The sequence below is a fragment of the Physeter macrocephalus genome, chromosome 21 (genome assembly GCF_002837175.3).
Source record: "Physeter macrocephalus isolate SW-GA chromosome 21, ASM283717v5, whole genome shotgun sequence".
Classification (NCBI taxonomy): domain Eukaryota; kingdom Metazoa; phylum Chordata; class Mammalia; order Artiodactyla; family Physeteridae; genus Physeter; species Physeter macrocephalus.
This window is the reverse complement of record NC_041234.1, coordinates 40,992,271-41,018,243: the sequence shown is the minus strand read 5'-3', so window position 1 is coordinate 41,018,243 and position 25,973 is coordinate 40,992,271. Positions and strand designations below refer to the sequence as shown.

At 37.7% G+C, this 25,973-nt stretch overlaps 1 protein-coding gene across 1 annotated transcript in view; it reads left to right on the top strand.

Annotated features, from left to right (window-relative positions):
• Positions 1–6,033, top strand: part of MTMR8 (myotubularin related protein 8) — a 217,267-nt gene extending 211,234 nt beyond the window's left edge. Inside the window, exons 13-14 of the mRNA XM_028482651.1 lie at positions 1,491–1,617; positions 3,807–6,033. Coding sequence (XP_028338452.1) covers positions 1,491–1,617; positions 3,807–4,277 — 598 coding nt within the window. The 3' untranslated portion in view covers positions 4,278–6,033. The remainder of the gene's footprint in view (positions 1–1,490; positions 1,618–3,806) is intronic.
• Positions 6,034–25,973: the final 19,940 nt, after the last annotated feature.

The following is a 25,973-nucleotide window of genomic DNA, read 5'->3' as shown; positions in this document are numbered from 1 at the left end:
GCTGCACAGGCTCCCAGGAGGGGAGGTGTGGAGAGTGACCTGTGCTCGCACACAGGCTTCTTTGTGGCGGCAGCAGCAGCCCTAGCATCTCATGCCCGTCTCTGGTGTCCGCGCTGATAGCCGTGGCTCATGCCCATTTCTGGAGCTGCTTTACTCAGCGCACTTAATCCCCTCTGCTCTCACACCAGGAAACAAAGAGGCATGAAAAAGTCTCTTGTCTCTACGGCAGCTCCGTGCCTGTCTCTGGAGCTCCTTTAAGCGGCGTGCTTAATCCCCTCTCTTTGCACACCAGAAAGCAAAGAGGGAAGAAAAGGTCTCTTGCCACTTCGGCAACTCCAGACTTCTCCCGGACTCCCTCCCGGCTAGCTGTAGTGCGCTAACCCCTTCAGGCTGTGTTAACGTAGCCAACCCCAGTCCTCTCCCAGCTTCCGACTGAAGCCCGAGCCTCAGCTCCCTTGTTACTTTTAATGTTTTCTCTTTGTCTTTAATTTTGTCAGTTTGATTAATATGTGTCTTGCTTGTTCCTCCTTGGGTTTATCTTCTATGGGACTCTGCGCTTCCTGGACTTGAGTGAGCATTTCGTTTCTCATGTTAGGGCAGTTTTCAGCTATTATCTCTTCAAATATTTTCTCAGACCCTTTCTCTCTCTCGTCTCCTTCTGGGACACCTATAATGCAAATATTGGCGCATTTAATGTTTTCCCAAAGGTCTCTGAGACTGTCCTCATTTCTTTTCATTCTTTGTTGTGTGGCAGTGATTTCCACCACTCTGTCTTCCATCTCACTTATTCGTTCTTCTGCCACATTTATTCTGCTATTGATTTCATTCTAGTGTATTTTTCATTTCAGTTATTGTATTGTTCATCTGTTTGTTGTTCTTTGAATCTTCTAGCTCTTTGTTAAACATTTCTTATATCTTTTCTGTCTGTACCTCCATTCTTTTTCTGAGATCTTGGATCATCTTTACTATCATTACTCTGAATTATTTTTTAGGGAGATTGTCTATCTCCATTTCACTTAGTTGTGCTGGGTTTTTATCTTGTGCTTTCTTCTGGATCATATTTCTGTGCCATCTCATTTTGTCTAATTTTTTGTGTTTGTGGTCTCCTTTCTGCAGCTGGCAGGATTGTAGCTCCTTTTGCTTCTGATGTCTGCCCCCTGGTGTTTAAGGTTGGTCCTGGGGCTTGTGCCTGGCCACTGGTGGGTGAAGTTGGGTCTTGTCCCTATGGGGGCAGGGCCGTGTCAAGGGGTGTGTTTAGAGGTGTCTGTGAGCTCAGTATGACTTTAGGAAGCCTGTCTTCAGCCTAGATCTTTCTGCTAGGAACTTTACTCTTAAATTATGAGCATGTCCAGTCTTTTTAATGTCATCAAGGTTACCTTACTTGAGATCTGCCTACCTACCAGGCTAATATTTTCTTGACATGAGGAAAACATAAATAATCTATTTCTCCAGCTAAGCTAACCCACTTTTTTTCTTTTTGTTTATTCAAGGTTCTGGTGTGGGATGTATAACCGCTTTGACAAAGGGCTGCAGCCCAAGCAGAGTATGCTAGAGAGCCTCTTGGAAATTAAGAAGCAGAGATCAATGCTGGAGGCAGATGTGCACAAACTAGAAAAGGTGAAGAGTTAAACCTCAAAATGAGAACCTCTTGCCCCTTCTGAGTAGGCCCAATCCACTGGGAGTTGAATTGGTACTTGTGAGAAGCTGCCTGGCTGGCTTGTTATACTGTCTGCTTTCCAAGCATCCTGTGTCTATAAAGCTCTAAGTCACAACTCTTTTTTTACGTCCCATATTAAGTGGTAAATATAACACTCAGCTAAATAAGTGGATTGGTTCCCTTTTTGGATCTGGATGGAATTATTAGGAGGAACAAGAGGGAATGACAGGGAAGTAATACAAGTATTTGTTATCCATCAAGAGAATAAGTATAACTTCTTGGGTGTACTAATGAGAACAATGAAATTGTTATATTTCCAATTAGGAAAACCTTATAAAAATCTGATTTCCTTCCCATGTAGATTATAAACTCTGCTCATTGTACCAGCAAAACCAAAGTCACACACTTGTTTTTAATTAGAGGTTAAACAAGTCAACAGGGATTTCCTTTCAAAAAATGGAAAATGCTAAGCTGCTTCTGGAATCCAGAGGTCCCTAAGGGTGTGTTTGAAGTAGAGAGGAGGGATATTTTTTAGAAAAGAATTCTTGGAAAGGGTGTGCTGTTTAGGTACTGGGTGTGAACCTCCTTTCGACCAGATAAGGCATAGCTTTTCTGCTCACTGTAAGCAAACAAATATCCTTTTATTGTGAAAATAAATGTATTATGATTACGTCAGATCCTAAACTTTTGAATGTCCTCTTGGCAGGTAACAGTCAGTTAGTTACTTGGTTCCATTTAAAAAAAAAAAAAAAGAAGAAGGGGAAGGGGAAGGAAAACACTGAAGCATAACTTAAAATCATAGGAAACAAAGGAAACAAGCAGCCCCAGGAAGGTCAAGCCCTAGGCAGAACTGAGAAGTTGGAAACCTTTTTCCTAATGTCTCCTGCCTCCTTTTTTACCTATTAGCAGCCTTCTCCACAAGGCCTCCAGAGCAGGTCTCCTATTCTAAACCCAGCCCTTTCACTTATCCCTGCCTAATTCCTGAGAGAATCAGATTCATTCTAGATAGAATCAGATCACTTTCTGATTCTAAAGTTCAAAAGTAAGTAAGGCTTCCTTTTAAAATAATAACTATTATTAACATTCCTTTTTTAATACAGAGAAGAGAAACAAAAGCAGCCCAACAGATAACCCTGTTGACGTTTAAAAAAAGTAGGCAGTACAAGTATAAAGTTAGAATATGCAGAATACAAAAATGTACAAAATGGAACGTTGAAAAAATTCTCCCAGCCACCTACCCATTCAGTTTCTCTCTCCAAGGGTTATCACTGTGTGTGTGTGTGTGTGTGTGTGTGTGTGTGTGTGTGTGTGTGTGTGTGTGTGTGATTTTGTGATTTCCAGGAAAATAAGAGTGGTATGCTTATACCCTAAGGCAGGAGCTCTTAACTGGAATCCATGAACCCATAGATGTCCACGAATGCCCCTCAGGGGATCTGTGAAACCCCTGAAATTATACCTAAAGACTGTTTGTGTGCCATCTCATGCACTCACATGTGAATGCATGCAGTTTTCTGAGAAGAAGGTCCATCATTTTCTTCAGATTTTCAAAGGTGTCTATGACCCACAAAAAGTTAAGAATCAATGTTGTAAAGTATCAGTGAATCATTGTGTTATCCCTGAAGGTGAAAATATCCATTGGAGATAGCATGAAGTAGTAGACAGATCATAGACTTTGGCATTAAGAAGAGGCAGGGTCATATCCCAGCTCTACCACTTCCTAAATGTGTGAATTTGGGGTGACTTAAATTCTCTGAGCCTCAGTTTCCTCATATGTAAAATACAGCTAATTCCTAACTAATAAGACTCTTAAGTATAAAAGGAAATACTATATGTAAAGTGCCTGGGACATGGAGGTATTCAATAAATGTTAGTGATCCTTTCCCTTGCCCTCCCTGCTCCCAGTAATAAAATTGCAGTTATCAGAAAAGGGAACTTTTATATATACAAGACTATTGAGGGCCTTTAGTAGTAGGGCTTTTAAAGCACTGTCAAGTGATGAAGAAAAGATGTTTGAGGATGAGGAGGGGGCAAAAGGTCATTTGCTACCATATAAGTGACAGCAGGCAGGATCCCTATAGGTCAATGTGATATTTGCCTAGGTTTACTCCGGTTTCTAATTCTTTTCAACCATTCCTTGCTCCCATGACAGAAAGTGAAAGCCCATGATGAGCCACCAGAAGAAGTCTGTACCTGCTCTCAATTAGGACGTTTATTATCTCAACACCTGGGAACTCCTTTAACCAATCCTCTCGGCTTTATGGGTATTGATGGAGACCTGAATACCTTGATGGAGAATGGCACTCTTTCTAGGGAAGGAGGCCTTCGAGTTCAGATGGATCAAGTAAAAAACCAGTGTGCAGACCTCCACCCTGACTATTATGGGACCATGGGAAACCTTAGGGCCATAAACATTTCTGGGGATGTCGGCTTCTCTGGAGACACAGGCATCTCTGGGGTCTCAGGCATCTCTGGCAACACGGGCACCTCTGAGGCTATGGGCTTCTATGAAGACATCAGCATCTCTGGGGCCATGAGCTTCTCTGGGACCACAGGCATCTCTGAAGACACAGGACTCTCTAAGGCCATCACCAAGGGGGCAGGTTTCTCTAAGCAACAGTGAGCTATTCATCTGCTTCCATATTAGGTGCACCTGCAACACCCACAATGATCCTTGTCTCAAAAAAGGCTGTGCTGCTTTTCTAATTGGATTAAATGGGCAAGGCCAGGGCACCCCTCCTCCCACTTAAAGAGTCTGGAAGGGGATTTAGGGCCTTTACTAGTTAAGCAACCAGTATGTGCATGTCAAGCAGCCCAGAATATAGGCAAGAGAAAGAATATGTTATTATTCTAGAATGGGATTTAGCTTTAAAAATATTGCTTTTCAGCTGAGATATTAGGCTGGTTCCATTATTCAATTTTCCTTAAAGATCAGCCTCCCTTACATTTCCACCCTTACTATTATAGCATGAGAACAAGTTGAAATATTGTCACAGTGGAGAATTAAGACCCTGTTGAGGGGATGGAGAGATGGTGTGCAACAGGTAACTGAATTGCAGAATAGCTTAAAAGAAAAATTTACTTGCAATTATATTTAGTCATACAATGTAAGCGAACATTATTGCCAATAGAGACCCCAACATTTGCCTGAGAAATAAATCAAAATGATCCATGGGTGCTTGGCGGTTTAGAACATATAAGGAAATAGTTTTCTTAAGTTACAACACTTGTTTTCCCCAACTCACACCCTGGTTAGGTCTTATAATACTCAGCCAAATCCCTTTTTCATAGATAGCCCATTGATAAACTTAAATCCACTACATTCTAAAATGATCAATTCCAAAATAGTGAGGTCTGAATTAATAATATTGATCAATAGCATTCTCAACATCAGTTCAGGAGACAACTGAAAATCTCAGTTCTTTAGACCCTGGCTTGCACATGGCATATGCGCCCATCTAAGCCTTCCTAAAACAGGACTGTTCTTAGGTCTTTTTTTTTTTTTGGCCAAACCACGTGATATGTGGGATATTAGTTCCCTGACCAGGGATCGAACCCGTTCCCCCTGCAGTGGAAGCATGGAATCTTAACCACTGGACCGCCGGGGAAGTCCCTCTTCTTAGGTCTTTTTATGAAGACCAGTGGTTTTACTTCCCTAGACATCACATCAAGTTTGTGGATTTTTAGACATAATTGGCACTACTTTTAAAATCTGGTAGTCTTAACACCTTGTGCTAATGTACACTTTTGAAAAAAGTCTATTCTTAAAGCATGCCCAAATACTCCAGGGAGAAGGGATGTGTTGTTTAAACGCCAAACTTTCCCCCATTTGGGGTTGATACATGCTGTACACTTTCCTATTGGATATTCAGTCATAGTTTACCCACTTCCTCATGCTGGGGTAGGGTGAGTCTTGGATAGTTTGGGTCGTGCACTACGTATTGTCAGCATTTTCAGAACTCCCATTGCCAATAGAATCCATCTCTTCACCTGAGATGTCTATTCTGTATACCATATGTCTGGTTTAAGCTAAAAAATTAGATGTCTTAGTGAAAGAGCCATCTCTGTTACTACCATATCCATTTGTAAATACAGACATCTCTGAAGGATCACCTCATTAGTTACTTTTCTCTATAAGAAAGAGGGACCTTTTAATTGAAGTGTTAGAAGTAGCAGAGAAGACCCAGGATAGTTCCTTGATTTCTTACCCCTAGCTAAACTATGGACACAAAAAACATATTCCTATTTAGAGGAAGAACTCTAAGTCATTTGGGTTGTCTTTTTTCATATGTAAATAGGGGCCATTTTTCTACTTATTGCTCCTTGATAGCTGCCTTGTTCCTATAATTTTAAAACATCAATGTGATTTCCGATTGTATCTTCTCATCCCCTCTTTCCACTGTTTGGTCTTTGGCTTATATAACATAAATCATCAGATGTTGCCAGTTGTCATTTGACTTCTTACTTCTGGAAAAAAATTGGGATTTGTACAAGTCATTTTGATCTGGAAGCTCCATCTAAACCCTGGCTTTGTGAAGGAAGTTGTCAAAGAGGATGACAATACCAATCATCTGCTACAAATGAGTTTATTCTGGATCTTGCTTTATATCCAGGGCTTTCTCCCATATCTCAATCTGAATTTTATAGTCCATTAACTAGTATGATATTTCCAATAGTGCGTTAAGGTCTTTTCAGAGAAAGAAAAAAGGCAATGACCTTTGCAAATCCTATAAAAAGTTAGTTTAAGGGTCTCAGATTTATTTCTACAGACCTGTACAAGGGTGGTACATAGTACCAAACCTTATTTCTTAGATCCAAAACAAAATTAATCATTAGTGGCAAGTTCTTTTCAATATAGTTCTAGACTGAGAAGTGGTGAAGAGCAACACTGCTATTTCCAGTCAATTTGTTTGGTCTTTTATTAGCTTTATTCCCCAGCATGTCCTATGTTACCTGTATATGACATACATGGAACTAAGGAAAACCTTGTGAAAATCCCCTATTTGCTCTCAACACGTAACACCTCCCTGTTTTACAGTTGAATTTGTAAATCTGAAGGAGGAAAAAAGTTCAGTAGAAAACAAATATTTATGCACTGGTAAAAACTCAGTAGCTATCTGTAGTCAGGAGCCTAGCAATAGAGGGGAGGCTCCTGAAGGAAAGTTATTGGGTGTACTAGAAAAGATCATCTATTAATGGCTGTCATTTCATACCCTCATATAGCACCTATGCTGTGAAAGAAATGTGACGCCCTCCGCCACTGCCCTACCCTTCCATTTCCCTGAGCAGAAAATTCCATTCTCATGTGACTGCCCCACTTAAATAGGAAGGCATTTAACCACCTGCCACTGTCTCATCCATGAACCTGACATCTCCCTGTTTCCTACACAGCTTACATGGGCCTGGGGTCACTCCTTATCTTTTCCAAGCATGAGGCAGGCTCTGTGCCTGGGAGTGTGGCCATGCTCAGATTCTACATGAACACCTTTCTTAAAAATTCATTAAGTATTAGTTTATAGAATAACAGATTCCTCATGGTAATAACTAAAACAATCCTAAATAACAAACCTAAGTAACATCTTTTTAAAGAAGAAATTCAAGGATGGGGTTTGCTGTATGAAAGAAAGCATGAAACTTTATTTGGCACTAACTGGGCAAGAACGTAAAGCTTATGGTACATGTATTAGGCACAGGTATCTTTTGGAAAGTCACCCTAGAAACTGTATTCAATTACTACCAAGTCAGTTGTCATGCCTGTCAACATGCATGGACATATTTTGTCTAAGAAACACTTCACACGTCACTGAATGCAAGATCTTTCCTTGAACACTTCCAACCAGAAGGAATCCAAATCTTTTTATGAGTTGCTTTCAAACCAGATTGGTAAATATTTAAGCTTGCCCTGAATTTAGCAGACAGAGAAGTTTAATAACTATGTCCGATCTTTGTTAGATAGTGACTTTTATTAAACACATAACACCTTTTCTTGATGCTATTAAGCTTTGATGTACCACTGGGAAATCTTTCTGAGAGCATTTTATAAAGTGGCTTTTTATAAAAACAGTTGTGTAGGGAAATGTAAATTTCCTGTAAGAAAAATACTTGTCTCAAAAGGGTATACTACAGATTGGTTTCTTCCTAGGAAGATCGTTCTCACTTTCTCTCTCAATTTCCAAAGTATATGATTTAATGATATCTGTTGTACCAAATCTCTCCCCCACCCTCAGGCCTCTCCCTCCCAGAATTCTAGGTATGATACAGGCAGATGTGATTGTAACCAAATCTGGTTACTTTCTTCTAAGTGCCAAATCTAGACCTGACTTTTTATATAGACATTTATAAACAAAAAGTAGACATGGATTAAGCCTTAAATTTTTTTTCCTATTCAGTTATTTTTTTAGCATAATGTGAAGAAATGGCTTGGCTATTAGATGACGCCAAACAAACAAAGACAAGGGAAAAGATTTGGGGTTGTAAAGGACTCTTAGTTTGTTTCCCTTTTAGAGGCAGTTCCATTTTCAAAGCATTTGATGGCAGCAACAGAAGCTTTTCCAATGCAAAAAAAAAAATGATTTTCAAGCCATACAGAACATGTCTTCTCTGATTCCCTGGCTGTGAGACTTGACAGTCTGTGCCTTCCCCTTAAATAGGAAGTATTGGTTTCATCACCAGTCACAGCAGCGCATGTCTCCTTTAGATGTCAGTGCAAGTAAAAGTGTGTTACATGCTCTGTGATTTGTGACTTTTCTTCACAAAAGGCAAGTGCGCTTTGAAAGCTAATTTAGGCCCATGTGTCTTGCTGGGGCTAAACAAAAACATATTCAGAAGTTGGCCTGTGTGAAACCAACAGCTTCTGTGTTAAGCCTGGTGCTCTCTTCCCTGGCATTTTCTAAAGCTTTGGGGGTGACCTAAAAGCCTCTTTCTCTTCCAAAGCTTTGTTGCTTTTCAACCACTTTCATGGCTTTGTACTCTGACTCTTTAGAGAGCTCTACACTAGCCCTTATAGAATCCCAGTTGTGGAAAAGGTGGGGGGGAGGGAGGAGGAAAGAGAAGGTATTATAGAAATACACCTGGCCAATTAAGCTGAAGGAGTATATGCTAGTCCAGGATGACCAGCATACCAATTAATTAAGATTGAATGTGCTCCAAAAAGGTCCTCTTTTCCAGGTAGTGTTGTGGCTGACATATTTTCTTTTAAGGCTATCTTTTACACTGGTAGAAATTCTTTCCTTTAGAATGCTCTGAGTTGTGCATTTTCTATGTCAACAATTTTCTCTTCTAGGGTATGTGGTCCTGGGTTTTCTTTTCTTTTAAAGCGTCAAGGATGGTAGGTGGTATTCTCTCCCATTAATATATGTCTCTAAGGCTGTTGGGTCCTGAGTTCCTTCTTTGCCTCTTTGTAGGTGAAACATCATTGGATCCCCTGCCACCAGTCGCATGAGACTATGTACACCAAAGTCACTAGGTGATCACTGTCAAAAGACTCATGTCTCTGATCCTACCTCACATGCAGTTGACCACACCAGTTCATATAAAGTATTTCCATGCCACCACCTCACATTTGCAGACAGGGTTATTTCTGTATTTTGTGAATGCCAATAGGAATGCAGAGCATGTATACTAGTTTTGAAACAGACCATGTCCTGTATTCTAGTTAACAGTGCCTCAGGCTTAGGAACAGGTGATAAATTCAGTCTTTTTGGAACGTAACTCATAGTAACAGTATCTGTGTATGTGTATGTGTTTACTGTAACTTCAGTAGCATCTGGTTGGACAGGTCATTTGGGCATTCAGATGAAGAGAATTTATCCAAGAATAAAAAATTGTTTTAGTGCTAGACCTCTAACTTTGATATTGTCCAGCTAAGTGCCATGGGGACTTTAGGACTTGTTAAGCCAGAGATACAAACCAAAGTGATGGTGAAGTAATTGTCCTTTTTGCTGGGGTGTATTGATCAGGCAGCTTTAGAAGTAGTATTCAAATATATGACCATTGTTACCTGTAGTGTGATAATGTTAGCCATATACCTGCATGAACGTCATGCAACTGATGTATAAATCAGAACCCAGGCTGTGTAGGTTCTTTGAGAACCTGACTTTTCATTAGCCCCAGGTTTACAGAATGATTGTCACAGCAGCTCAAGTCTGAACTTTCCAAGGAACAACAGTGTATATGATTGACTTTAAACTTCCTGTTGTGTGTTATCTTGAACCTGTCATACCAGTGGGGTATGGGTGTGTGACCCCGTCAGAATGTTCACTGTCATTTGTTTAGTCCAGTGCCAAATTGCTCACTGGCTCCCTTCTGCACTTTTGTTCCGATTTGAAGACGTTGGTTGATACAGTTTTTTGTTCTAGAATTTAAAACCTTCAATCATTTATGTGTGTGAGTTTACTGTGTAATAGCTACAAATTAAAGGAAAGGTGGTGTACCTTCAAAAAAAAGGTACCCTGACCTAGCCTTAATGGATGAACCACCTTATAAAGACAGAATCTGCAGGTAGGTTAAATGTTGATGTTAAAATAAGACAAAACAGGTATCAGAGAGGATGCCTGGTTCTGGACAGCACTGTGGAGTGCAGAGTCTATCTAGCATTGATGAGCTGGGAGGACAAGACTGACACCCACTTAACTCACAAAAGCATACTGACTGAACACCAGTTTGTTCATTCACATTGGGGGATAGATCTATCCAGGGATCTGGCTCTTCACCCCCTCCAGGGCCCCTTCTCTTTTCTCCACCTCCCATCCAACAAGAATATTCACACATGGAGCCTCATGAATTCAGGGATTATTTCCTCCAGGCCGCAAAAGAGGCCAGTGATCTCTCCTTGCCCCAAAGCAGAGCCTCCCTCTCTGGAAACTACATGCCCAGGGCCTCCAGTGGGTAGAATACAAGGCGACCTGGGTTCTAGTCCTGGCTTTGCCATTTATTAGCTGTATGGCCTTGGGCAAGTTACTTCCCCTCTGTGAGCCTCAGAGGCCTCATCTGGAAAATGGGGGTAATAATCATACCTTCCACACAGAGTGGTTATGCAGATTAACTGAGCTAACATGTGATGTATTACCTGGTTACGTGCCTGGAAAATTTTTAATAATCAATCAAAATACATTAGTCAGGCTCCTTCTACTTTCAGCCCTGTTGCTACTAATTAAACTAACAAATTCTTACTCTTAGGCTTCCTTTTTCTTCAATCCATTCAACACCCTTCTTACTCTTGACACATTGTCTTTAGACAATCAAGTTACAATACAATAAGGTTACAATACAATTTCTGTCAGTCCATTTAGGCTACTATAACAAAATACCAAACACTGGGTGGCTTATAAAAAACAAACATTTATTTCTCATGGTCTGGAGGCTGGGAAGCCCAAGACCTGGCAGATTTGGTGTCTGATGAGAGCCTGCTTTCTAGACAGCTATCTTTCACTGTATATCCTCACATGGTGGAGAGCAGAGAGAGAAGCATGCTCTCTCATGACTCTTAAAATGTCACTGATCCCACTCATGAGGGTTCAACTTTCATCATCTCATCTAATCCAAATCACCTCCAAAGGCTCCATCTCCTATTATCATCATACTGGGGGAGGGAGAATTTCAACATATGAATTTTTGTGGGGCACAAACATTCAGTTCACAACAATTGGATTAGGCTATGGCTCTATTTTATAATTAACTGAGAAACATTTGTTCATTATAGAATGTTTTTAAAATATAGAGAACCAAAAAAAGACTTCATAATTCCTCTATGCAGAGATAAATCTACATGCATGCATATAGAATAAAAATCAGATCGTACTATACACTCCTATATGTTTCTTGCTTATATATTTTGAACACCTTTCTAGCTCTCTCTATATATAAATTGATCTCACTTTTAATGATCACATTGTATCTCACTATATGAGCTAAGTTTATTCAACCAACTCCCTATTGTTTGGTCAGGCTACAGCTTTCTACATCAAATTTCAATCTTGCCTTTGTGGACTATACCCCATTTCCCTCTATTGGAAGTCAGCAACCTCCTTTCTGATATGATACCCTCTTCCCTGAGGTGACCTGTTCAGATGGATAATTTCATCTATCTGGAAGATTTTTTACCAACAGATTCTCTAAGGGTAACTTGATTTCCAAATTCTCAGGGTACTTTATATGGAACATAAGCTTGAACTTGGAATTTATCCACTCTATAGTTCCATGGTAACCTACTGTGTTAGTCGCAGCTGAGGACATGGCAAGCTAGGTCCCCTTAAATCAACTATTTCCACAGCCTCCTGTCACCTAGTAAAGGTCTAGTTTCACAGGGGGAAAAGTATCAATGGAAGGCCCTGAATGAGAAATCACTTCTGGATGAGTCTCAGTCTCCCAACTAACTATGTTTTCTTATTAGCAAAATAGGAATAATCTCAATCTTGCTGGTCTCACACTGTGATTGTGGAAAGCAAGGGAAGTTGTAGCTGCAAAAGCACTTTATAATTTTGGAGGTGCTTTTCATATATAAATTGGTAAATCCCGTCAAACTGAACCTAGAAGTTTCAGGTTTCCCATCAAGCATAGAAGCTATCACACAGAAGCAAGGAGCCAAATAATTGAGAACTGACAATGTCAATTCTTTAAGTGGAAAATGTCAATTGGGTATATGTGAGTCACAGCACATTTGAAAGTCTCCCTCATTTCTCTAGGCCTCTCTTGGGTATTTCCTGACCTCCAACTTAACAACAGAAGGCAGCCCAGGGAGGCTCATTTCTCCCCCAGATTGAACAGGATTCCCTCTAACAGGAGGTGAGCCTGGCAGCATCAGCAAAGAGGATTGGTCAAGACCATATTCCCCACTAATAATAATAAACTAAGTGAAGGGATCTCATCTCTGCCCTTTCCCACCCAGAGACACTGCAATAGTCAGGAGGCATCAATAAGAGATGCCCTGCCACAACAAATGCTCATCCCAGGAAGCTCTCTCCATTTGCACAGGCAGGGAGGACCCTGTAAAAGTAAAGGACCAGCCAGGGAAGCCTCTTTGTTCTTGCAGACCTGAGATTTCCATCCCCCAGTGAGAGACACTGGGCAACAGGCCTGGTGAAAGCCCTTCCACCCTCTGAGGTAGCACAAGCAGAAACCAGTGGGAACCCTGGTGATACCAGATAAATCAAGCAGAAAAGTAGCACCACAAATGTTCTAAAACCTAAATTTCCATTGGAACCACAGCTGACAGAAGTAGGCCAGAATCCACATGCTAAAATTAAGGTGACTGCCTACTAAAAAAGATTTAAATAAGACCCAGAGTCTCCTAACATACTAAACTAAAATGTTCAGGATACAATAGAAAGTCATTTTCCAGCCAGGAAAATCACAATTTGAATAGAAAAGACAAACAGCTGACATCAACACTGAGATGAATCAGATTATCTGAAAAGGATTTTAAAACTCATCATAAAATACTAATAAAAAGGCAAATAAATTATTTTAAAACAAATGAAAAATAGAAAGTCACAGCAAAGAAATAGAAGTTATTAAAAAAAAAGAACCAAACAGAAATTATACAACAGAAAAATACAATAAAATTTTTTTAACATCTTTATCGGAGTATAATTGCTTTACAATGTTGTGTTAGTTTCTGCTGTGTAATAAAGTGAATCAGCTATATGTATACATAAATCCCCATATCCCTCCCTCTTGAGCATCCCTCTACCTTCTCTATCCCACCCCTGTAGGTGGTCACAAAGCACTGAGCTGATCTCCCTGTACTATGCAGCTGCTTCCCACTATCTATTTTATATTTGGTAGTGTACATGTCAATGCTACTCTCTCACTTCATATTAAAAAAAGAAAAAAAAAACACTTCACTGGATGATATACTAGTAGAATGAAGATAATAGGATAAAATCTGTGAACTTAAGGACAGGTTAATAGAATTTACCCAATCTGAAAAACATAGAAAATTGACTTTTAAGATAAACAAATAAATAAATAGAGCCTCAGAGTCCTGTGTAACATTTTTGTTTGTTTGTTTATTTTATTTATTTTTGGCTGTGTTGGGTCTTCGTTGCTGCTCATGGGCTTTCTCTAGCTGTGGTGAGGGGGGGCTACTCTTCGTTGAGATGCATGGGCTTCTCATTGTGGTGGCCTCTCCTGCCAAGGAGCATGGGCTCCAGGTGTGTGGGCTTCAATAGTTGTGGCGCATGGGCTCAGTGATTGTGGTGCGCAGGCTCAGTAGTTGTGGTGCACGGGCCCAGCTGCTCCACAGCATGTGGAATCCTCCTGGACCAGGGCTTGAACCCGTGTCCCCTACATTGGCAGGTGGATTCCCAACCACTGTGCCACCAGGGAAGCCTCTGTGTAACATTTTTTTAAGCCAACATTCGTATCTTTGGAATTGGAGAAGGAAAGTAGAATGAGAATGGGGCTGAAAGAGTATGTGAAGCAATAATGGCTGAAAACTTCCCAAATTTGGTGAAAAGTGCAAACTTACAGATTTCAGCTGAGCAAACCCCAAACAGAAGAAACCCAAAGAAATCCATGCCAGGACACATCATAATTAAAGTTCTAAAAACTAAAGATAAAAAATATTGAGAGAAAAAAAAACTATTGAGAACAGCCAGAGTGGAATGACACATTATCAATAGGATTTTATAGGGAGCTACCAATTCAAGTGAGAGTGATTTTTTCATATGAAACTGTGGAAGCCAGAAAAGAGTTGGATATTTTTTCAACTGCTGAAAAAAAAACCTATTAACTGCAAACTCTGTACTCATTGAAACTATCCTTCAGAAATGCATAGGAAAAATACATCCTCAGATGACAACAGACTAAAAGAATTTGTTGCTTGCAGACCTACTCTTAAATACTGGTTAAATGAAGTTCTTCAACAGAAGGGAAACATGAACAACATGCGAGAACAGATGGGTAATTTTAGCTGAGCAATGGGAACGCTAAGGAAGAATGAAAAAGAAATGCTAGAAATGAAGCACAATGTAATAGAAATGAAGAATGCCTTTGATCAGCTCATCAATAGATTGGACACAGCCAAGGAAAGAATCAGGGACTTGAAGAAACATTGGAAGAGTCCTCCAAAACTGAAATCCGAAGAGATTTTTTAAGTGGAAATTACATAACAGAATAACCAAGAACTGTGAAACAATTACATATGGTATAACATGGGTGTAAGGAGAAGAAGGAAGGAAGGAAGGGAGGGAGGAAGGAAGGAAAGAAATTAAACTCCCCGATAAAAAGACATATGTTGACAAAATGGATTTAAAAAAACAAAAACAAACACAGAATCTAACTGTATGCTATCAACAAGGGACCCAACTTAGATCCAAGGGCACGAATAGATTGAAAAAGGTTGGAAAAGGATATTCCATGCAAATAGTAACCAAAAAAGAGGAGGGCTGGCTATACTAATACTAGACAAAATAGACTTAAAGTAAAAACTATTACAAAAGGCAAAGAAGGACATTATATAATAACAAAAGTATTAATTCACCAGAAAGATATAGCAGCCCAAAGCTTCCAGAAATAAGAAAATAATAAAGACTGGAGCTTCAATAAGTAAAACAGAAAATACAAAAACAATAAGGGAAATCAAAGACAAGAGTTGGGGGCTTCCCTGGTGGCGCAGTGTTTGAGAATCTGCCTGCCAATGCAGGGGACACGGGTTCGAGCCCTGGTCTGGGAGGATCCCACATGCCGTGGAGCAACTGGGCCTGTGAGCCACAGCTACTGAGCCTGCGTGTCTGGAACCTGTGCTCCGCAACAACAGAGGCCACGATAATGGGAGGTCTGCGCACTGTGATGAAGAGTGGCTCCCGCTTGCCGCAACTAGAGAAAGCCCTCGCGCAGAAACGAAGACCCAACACAGCCATAAATAAATAAATAAATAAATTTTTAAAAAAACAAGAGTTGGCTCTGGAAATATCAACAAAATTCATGCAACTTTAGTTAGATTTACTAAGGAAAAAGAGAGAAGACTCAAATATCAGAAATTAGAAGCAAAAGAGTGGACATTACTACTAATTTTATACAATTACTACCAATTTTATAGAATTTTCTATATATTTTTATATCTAAAATATAGAATTTAATAGAATTACTACTAATTTTATAAATTTTCCATACATTTCTATATTCTAATTATAGAATTTTATAGAAATGGATTATAATAGAGTATACCAAAAACTTGGATAACTTAGATGAAGCCATAAATAAATAAATAAATAAATTTTTAAAAAAACAAGAGTTGGCTCTGGAAATATCAACAAAATTCATGCAACTTTAGTTAGATTTACTAAGGAAAAAGAGAGAAGACTCAAATATCAGAAATTAGAAGCAAAAGAGTGGACATTACTACTAATTTTATACAATTACTACCAATTTTATAGAATTTTCTATATATTTTTATATCTAAAATATAGAATTTAATAGAATTACTACTAATTTTATAAATTTTCCATACATTTCTATATTCTAATTATAGAATTTTATAGAAATGGATTATAATAGAGTATACCAAAAACTTGGATAACTTAGATGAAATAAACAAGGTCCTAGAAACACACAACCTACCAAGAATGAATCATGAAGAAAGAAAAATTTGAATAGACCCATAACTACTAAGGATATTGAATCAATAATCAAAAACCTCCCAACAAAGAAAACCCAGTACAAGATGGCAATCCTGGTGGATTCTAACACTTGAAGAGGAATTAATTCAATTCTTCTTAAACTATTCTGAAAACTTGAAGAGCAGGGAACACCTACTACATTATTCTATGAGGCCAGCATACCCTGATACAAAAGCCAGACAAAGACACTATAAGAAAAGTACAGGCCAATATTCTTTTTTGAATATTGAAGTAAATGTCCTCAACAAAATACTAGCAAACAATTCAACAGCACATTGAAAGCACATACACTATAGCCAAGTGGGATACATTCCTGGAATACAAAAATGGTTCAACATACTAAAATCAATCAGTGTAATATGCTACATTAACGTTACCAAATGCAAGTCTGTGTGCCCAATGCACAGTGAGGCCAAACAATACCAAAACCTCAGAGTTTGAAGCAGAGAAAGGTTTATTGCAGGGCCATGCAAGGAGTCGGATAGCTCATGCCTTAAATAGCCCAAACTCCTGAAGGCTTTCAGCAAAGCCTTTTTTAAGGCAAGGTGAGGGAGGAGTGTAGTTAATTGTTGCAAACTTCTTGGTGTCGGATCCTTTGTTCTTGCAGCTGTCCATGTAGATCAGGTCACAGTCAGGTCACAATGTTCCTGTAAACCTCCAACAAGACAAATGCTATTCTCTGTTCAGGTCTGGTCATGGTCAGGCTATTTTGTATATTTCAAGATATAGGCAACATTCTCTTACAAAAGGTGCAGAGACAGCCTAAGCACAGGCAACAGAGTACAAAGCTTAAAGTAAGGTTAAAGTAAAAAGAACGGATCTAATATGGAGTCAGATATGTTCTTCCCTATTACATTAATAAAATGAAAGGGGAAAAAAATCACATGATCATTTCAATTCATGAAGAAAAAACATTTGAAAAAAATTCAACACTATTTCATGATTAAAAAAACAAAAAACATCTCAATAAACTGGGAATAGAAGGAAACTATCTCAACACAATAAAGGCCATATATGATAAATCCAAAGTGAACATCATACTCAATGGTGAAAACTTTTTCTCTAAAGTCAGAAACAAGACAATAGTGCCTGCTTACACGATTTCTACTCAGCATTGTACTGGAAGTTTTAGGAAGAGCAATTGGCAAGAAAATATATATATATATATATAAGGGATCCAAATTGGAAAGGAAGAGGCAAAATAATCTGTTATCTATGTTTGAAGACATAAAGATATAAAATAAATGAAATATACAATATAGTGTTAGAACTGATAAGTGAACCCAGCAAGATTGCAGGATAAAAAATCAACATGCAAAAAAATCAGTTAGATTTCTATATGCTAACAATGAATAATTTGAAAAGGAAATTAAAAAATCAATTCCATTTACAAAAGCATGTATAATAATAAAATACCTAGGAGTAAATTTAACAAAGGAGGTAAAAGAAATGTACACTGAAACTACAAAAGGATGCTGAAAGAAATAAGACACAAATGGAAAGACATTCATATTCATGGATTGGAAGAATTAATTTTGTTAAATGTCAATACTACCCAAAGTAATCTACAGATTCAGTACAATCCCTATCAAAATTCCAGAGACATTTTTTGTTAGAAAGAGAAAATTCTATCCAAAAATTCATATGGAATTTTAAGTATCCCCATAGAGACAAAAACATCTTGAAAAAGAAAAACAAAGCTGGAGACCTCACACTTCCTGATTTCATAAATTATAGAAAGCTACAGTAATCAAAACAATGTGGAGCTTGTATAAAGATAGATAGGCAAATACACTAATGGAGTAGAGTGTCAAGAAGTAAACTCTCAGGCTTCCCTGGTGGTGCAGTGGTTGAGAATCCACCTGCCAATGCAGGGGACATGGGTTCGTGCCCCGGTCCGGGAAGATCCCACATGCCGCAGAGTGGCTGGGCCCATGAGCCATGGCCACTGAGCCTGTGCGTCCAGATCCTGTGCTCCGCAATGGGAGAGGCCACAACAGTAAGAGGCCCGTGTACCACAAAAAAAAGAGAAAAAAAAAAAGAAGTAAGCTCTCATATATATGATCAAGTGATTCTCAATAACAGTGCTAAGATCACTCAACAGAGAAAGGATGGTCTTTTCAACAGGTGGTACTGGTAAAATGATATCTACATACCAAAGAATCGAATTGGAAAATATAGGGGAAAAGTTTCATGATATTTGATTTAGCAGTTATTTCTTGTACATGTCATCAAAAGCAGAGACAACAAAAGGAAAGATATATAAATTGGATTTCACCAAAATTAAAAACTTTTGTCTATCAAAACACATTACTGAGAGAATGGAAAGGTAAAACATAGAATGAAAGAAAATATTTGTGAAGCATATATCTGATAAGGGATTAGTACTTAAAATATATAAAGAAACCCTACAATCAAAAAAAAATGAACCTGATTAAAAATGGGGAAAGGACTTGAAGAGACATGACTCTAAGGAAGATATACAAATGGCAATAAGTACATGAAAATGTGTTCAATGTCACTAATTATCAGGGAAATACAAATCAAAACTGCAATGAGATATCACTTCACACATTTCAAAAGGACTATTACCAAAAAGACAAGAGGTAATAAATGCTGGCAAAGATGTGGAGAAAGGGAATCCTGGTGCACAGCTAGTGGGAATGTAAATTAGTAGAGCCACTATGAAAAATGGTATGGTCACTCAAAAGATTAAAAGTAGAACTACCATATGATCCAGTAATTTCACTTTTGAGTGTGTATCCAAAGGAAATTTTTGTTTCAAAGATATATCTGCACTGCCATGTTCATAGCAGCATTATTCACAACAGCCAAGACATGGAGACAACCTAAGTGTCCACTGACAGATAAATGGATAAAGAAAACATTTTAAATATAGATACAGATATATAATATTATGCAGCCATTTCAAAGAAAGAAATCCTGCCAATTGTGACAACATGGATGGACGTTGAGGGCATTATGCTAAATGAAATAACTCAGACAAACAAAGACAAATACTGAATGATCTCATTTAAATGTGAAATCTAAAAACATCAAACTCATAGAAACAGTAGAATGGTGGTTGTCAGGGCTTGAGGGATGGGGGAAATTGGGAGACATTGGTTAAAGTGTGCAAACTTTCAATTACAAGATGAATAAGTTCAGGGGATTTAAGGTACAGCATGTTAAATACAGTTAACAATACTATATTATATACTTGAAAGTTTCTATGAGAATAGAGTTTTAATGTTCTCACCATAACAACAAATGATAATTATGTGAGGTGAAAGATGTTTTAACTAACCTTATTTTGGTAGATATTCTACAATATATATGTGTATCAAATCATCACATTGTATACTTTAACTTACATAATGTTGTATGTCAATTATATCACAATAAAGCTGGAAAAATAAATAAAAGAATATAAATTAAACAACATATACTCTCAGACCACAATAGAATTACAGTAGAAATTGATAATCAAAATGTAGCTGGAAAAGCCCAGTATGCTAGGAGATTGAACAACACACTTCTAAATAACACATGGGTCAAGGAAGAAGCCTCAAGAAATTTTTTAATGTTTCTAACTAAGTGAAAATGAAAATACAACTTATCAAAATTCATGGGATGCAGTGAAAGTAATGCATTGAGAGAAACTTATAACATTGAATAGAAAACAAGAAAGATCTAAGATAAATGACTCCACATTAGGAAACTAGGGAAAACGAGCAAATTAAACCAAAGAGAGGAGAAGAAAAAAATTAAAATTAGAGCAGACATTGAGGAAAATCAAAAAGTCAAATAAGACAGAAATTCAATAAAGAAAATCAACAAAACCAAAAGCTGGTGCTCTGCAAAGATTACTAAAATTGCTAAGCCTCTAGCCAAGTTAATTATGCAAAGAAGAGAGAAGACACAAATTATTAATTGGACAATAAAAGGATAGTAAGAGAATATTATGAATAATTGTATGACCAGAAATTTGATAACCCAGATGAAACAGACCAATTCCTTGAAAGACAAAATCAACAAAAATTCACACAAGAAGAAATAGACAATCTGAATAGGCCTATATCTATTTAAAAACTTAATCAAGAAATAATAATGAAACAGAATAGAGAGCCCAGAATAAACCCACACTTACATGCTCAATTAATCTACAACAAAGGAGGCAATGGGGAAAAGACAGTCTCTTCAATAAATGGTGTTGAAAAAACTAGACAGCTACATGCAAAAGAATGAAACACGACCACTTCATTACACCACATACAGAAATAAACTTAAAATGGATTAAAGACTTAAATGTAAAACCTGAAACCATAAAACTCCTACAAGAAAACATAGGCAGTATGCTCTCTGACATTGGTTTTAGCAATATGTTTTTGGACATGTCTTCTCAGGCAATGGCAACAAAAGAAAAAGTAAACAAATGACAGTACAAACTAAAACACTTTTGCACAGTGAGGAAAACTGTCAACAAAACAAAAAGGCAACCTACTGAATTGGAGAAGATATTTGCAAACAATATATCCAATAAGGGGTTGATATCCAAGATATATAAAAAAATTCCATATCGAAACACCAACAACCCTATTAAAAAATAAGCAGTGGTGCTGAATAGACTTTTTTTTCCCAAGGAAGACATACAGATGGCCAACAGGCACATGAAAATATACTCAGTATCACTAATCATCAGGGGAATGCAAATTGAAACCACAATGAAATACCACCTCACACCTGTCAGAATGGCTATTATCAAAAAGACAAGAAACAAGTGTTGGAGAGCATGTGGAGAAAAGGGAACCCTCATACACTGTTGGTGGGCATGTAAATTGGTACAGCCACTATGAAAATCAGTATGGAGATTCCTCAAAAAACTAAAAATAGAACTACTATCTAATCCACAATTCTACTTCTGAGTACTTATCCAAAGAAATAAAAATACACTAACTCAGATATATGTACCCCAATATTAATTGCAGTACTATTTAAAATAGCTAAGATATGGAAGCCACTTAAGTGTCCATCAATAGACAAATAGATAAAGAAGAGGTGGGATATATAAATAATGGAATATTACTCATCCATAAAAAAATGAATATTGCAATTTATGACAATATGAGTGGAGTGAAATAAGTCAGAGAAAGATGAATATTGTATGATTTCACTTATATGTTTTGGAATCTATAAAACAAAACAAATGAACAAACAAACAAGCTAAAACAGAAACAGACTCATAGGTGTGAAGAATAAATTGGTGGTTGCCAGAGGGGAGGGTTGTTGGGTGATGGGTGAATAGATGAAGGGGATTAAGGGGTACAAACTTCCAACTATAAAAGAAATAAGTCATGAGGATGTAAAGTACAGTATAGGGAATATAGTTAATAATATTGTAATAACCCTTTCTGGTGACAGATGGTAACTAGACCTATCATGTTGATGAATCACTATGTTGTATACCTGAAATTCATATAATATTATATGTCAATTATAATTTCTAAAACAATTAATAACCTTCCAAAACAGAAATCACCAGTCTCAGATGGGTTCACTGGTGGATTCTACCAAACACTTAAGGGAAAATAATTATTCCAATTACCTATAATTTCTTCCAGAAATTGAAGCAGAGGGAATACTTCTTACCTCACTCTATGAGGCCAGCAACACTATCCTAATACCAAAGCCAGGCAAAGACTTCATAAGAAAAGTACAGACCAATATCTATCATGAACATAGATGCAAAACCCCTCAACAAAATATTAGCAAATAAAATCAATGTATAAAAAGAATAACACAACATGAACAAGTGGAATGATGACAAAGTTGGTTCAACATTTGAAAATCAATTAGTGTAATACATCATAGCAACATACTGAAAAAGAAAAATCACATCATCGTATCAATAGATGCAGAAAAAGCATTTGCAATATCACTCATTTATGGCAAAAACTCATTAAAATAGGAGTAGAGGGGAACGTCCTCAAATTGATAAACAATATCTGTGAAAAACCTGCAGCTAAGATCATACGTAATGGTAAGAACTTCAAAGCATTCCCACAAAGATTGGCAAGAAAGCAAGTATATCTCTTTTCACCACTCCTTTTCTACATCATACTGGAAGTCCTAGCTAATGTAATAAGACAAGAAAAGAAGATAAAAGATATAAAATTGGAAGGGAGATATAAAACTGTCTTTGTACTAGATGACATTATTGCATGTAGAAAATCCAAAAGAATGGACAGAACAACTCCTGGAACTAATAAGCAATTATAGCAAGCTTGCAGGACACAAGATTAATATACAAAAGCCAATCATTTGCCTATATACCAGCAATGAATAAGAAGAATTTTGAAATCCAAAACACAATACTATTTACATTAGCACCACAAAAATGAAATACATAAGGATAGACAACAAAATATGTACAAGATCTACATGAGGAAAACTAAAAAACTCTGATGAATGAAATCAATCAAGAATGAAATAAATGGAGAGATAGTTCTTGTTAATGGATAGAAGACACAATATTGTCAAGACCTCAGTTCTTTCCAACTTGATCTATAGATTCAATGCAATCTCAATCAAAATCTCAGGAAGTTATTTTGTGAATATCAACAAACTGATTATAAAGTTATTATAAATATCATATAGAGGGGCAAAAGACCCATAATAAGCAACACAATATTGAAGGAGAAGAACAATGGAGAGCAGACACTACTCGACTTCAAGACTTACTATAAATCTACAGTAACCAAAACAGTGTGTTATTGGCAAAGAATAGACAAATAGATCAACGGAAAGCTCAGAAATAGATCCACATAAATATAGTCAACTGATCTTTGACAAAGTAGCAAAGACAATACTATGGAGCAAAGATAGTCTTTTCAACAAATGGTTCTGGAATAACTGGACATCCACATGCAAAAAAAAAAAACATGAGTCTAGACACAGACTTTACACTTTCACAAAAATTAACTAAATATGGATCACAGACCTATGTGTAAAATGGAAAACTATAAAACTCCTAGAAGAAAACCTAGATGACCTTGGGTATGGCAATGACTTTTTAGGTACAACACCAAAGGCATGATCCATGAAAGAAATTATTGATAAGCAATACTTAGTTAAAATTTTTTGAGTCTGCTCAGCAAAAGACACTTTTAAGAGAATGAGAAGCCAAAGACTGCGAGAAAATATTCACAAAAGACACATCTGATGAAGGACTTCTATACAAATTACACAAAGAACGCTTAAAACTTAACAATAAGGAAACAAACAACCTAATTAAAAACTGGGACAAATGTCATAACAGACACCTCATATACAGATATACAGAGGGCAAATATGCATATGAAAAGATGCTTACATCATATTCATCAGGGAAATGCAAAATAAAGAAAATGAGATACTACTACACACCTATTAGAATTGCCAAAATCCTGAACACTGACAAGACCAAATGCTGAGAAGGATCTGGAATAATAGGGCCCCTTGTTCATTGCTGGTGGGAATGCAAAATGGTACAGCCACTTTGGAAGACAGTTTGGCAGTTTCTTACAAAGCTAAACATAATTTTACCATACATTCCAGAAACTGCACTCCTTGGAATTTACCCAAAGGAATTGAAAACTTATATCCACACAAAAAGTCACATACAGATGTTTCTAGCAGTGTTATAATTACCAAAACTTGAAAGCCACCAAAATGTCTTTCAGTAGGTGAATTCATAAATAAACTGGAACATCCAGACAATGGAAAATAATCCACCACTGAAGATAAATGAGATATTAAGTGATAAAAAGACATGGAAGAACTGTAAAAGCAAAACAAGAGAACCCTCAATTAAATAGTTGGGAGACGAGAAGGGGGAGCTCTCATGCCCTGTGAGGATAGCAGAGCCCAATAGGAAGAAGAGGACTTTTTTCCTGGCAAAGACTCTGCCAATGAAAAGTGATGAATTCATTTTCTATAGCCTTCCCAACTTCCTTTTCCCCTCTATAAAAGTGTTCTGAAACCAACTTGATTAGACGGTTGGAACCTTCAGGCTGACACCCTGATTACCCAGAAGGAGGAGAAAGGTTCTGGAGGTTGAATTAATCACCAATGACTAAGGATTTAATCAACCATGCCTGTGTAGTGAAGCCACCATTAAAATCCAAAAAGAGGGGTTTCAGAGAGCTTCCAGGTTGGTGAAGCAGAATGCCTCCATGTGCCACTGTGCTGGACTCTGAACTCCAAGAGGACTGAAGTTTCTTTCTTCTCAACCTCAGCCTATGAATCTCTTCATCTGGCTGTTTGTTGTGTGGTTAAATATCCTCGATAATAAGCCACTCATCTGTTGTGTGGCTGACAGGGTCTTGGTGCTCCACCCTTGTGTCAGGCCTGAACCTTTGAGGTGGGAGAGCCAAATTCAGGACATTGGACCACCAGAGACCTCCAGGCCCCATGTAATATCAATCAGCAAGAGCTCTCCCAAAGATATCTATCTCAACACTAAGACCCAGCTCCACCCAATGGCCAGCAAGTTCCAGTGCTGGATGCCCCATGCCAAACAACTAGCAAGACAAGAACACAACCCCACTCATTAGCAGAGAGGCTGCCTAAAATCATAAGTTCACAGACACCCTAAAACACACCACCAGACACAGTCCTACCCACCAGAAAGACAAGATCCAGCACCACCCACCAGAACACAGGCACCAGTCCCCTCCACCAGAAAGCCTGCACAACCCATGAAACCAACCTTACTCACTGAGGTCAGACACCATAAAGAACAGGAAGCATGAACCTGTAGCCTGCAGAAAGGAGACACCAAACACAGTAAATTAAGCAAAATAAGAAGACACAAAAATATGCAGCAGATGAAGGAGCAAGGTAAAAACCCACCAAACAAAACAAATGAAGAGGAAATAGGCAGTCTACCTGAAAAAGAATTGAGAGTGATGATAGTAAAGATGATCCAAAATCTTTGAAATAGAATGGAGAAAATACGAGAAACGTTCAACAAGGACATAGAAGAACTAAAGAGCAAACAAACAGTGATGAACAACACAATAAATGAAATTTAAAACTCTCTAGAAGGAATCAATAGCAGAATAACTGAGGCAGAAGAACAAATAAGTGACCTGGAAGATAAAATAGTGGAAATAATTACCACAGAGCAGAATAAAGAAAAAAGAATGAAAAGAATTGAGGACAGTCTCAGAGACCATTGGGACAACATTAAATGCACCAACGTTCAAATAAAGGGGTCCCAGAAGAAGAAGAAAAAAAGGGACAGAAAATATTTGGAGAGATTATAGTTGAAGACTTCCCTAATATGGGAAAGGAAATAATTAATAAAGTCCAGGAAGCAGAGAGAGTCCCATACAGGATAAATCCAAGGAGAAAGACAACAAGGCACATATTAATCAAACTATCAAAAATTAAATACAAATAAAAAATATAAAAAAGCAGCAAGGGAAAAACAACAAATAACATACAGGGGGATCCCCATAAGGTTAACAGCTGAAGTTTCAGCAGAAACTATGCAAGCCAGAAGGGAGTGTCAGGACATATTTAAAGTGATGAAAGGGAAAAACCTACAAACAAGATTATTCTACTCAGCAAGGATCTCATTCATATTCGACAGAGAAATTAAAACCTTTACAGACAAGCAAAAGTTAAGAGAATTTAGCACCACCAAACCAGCT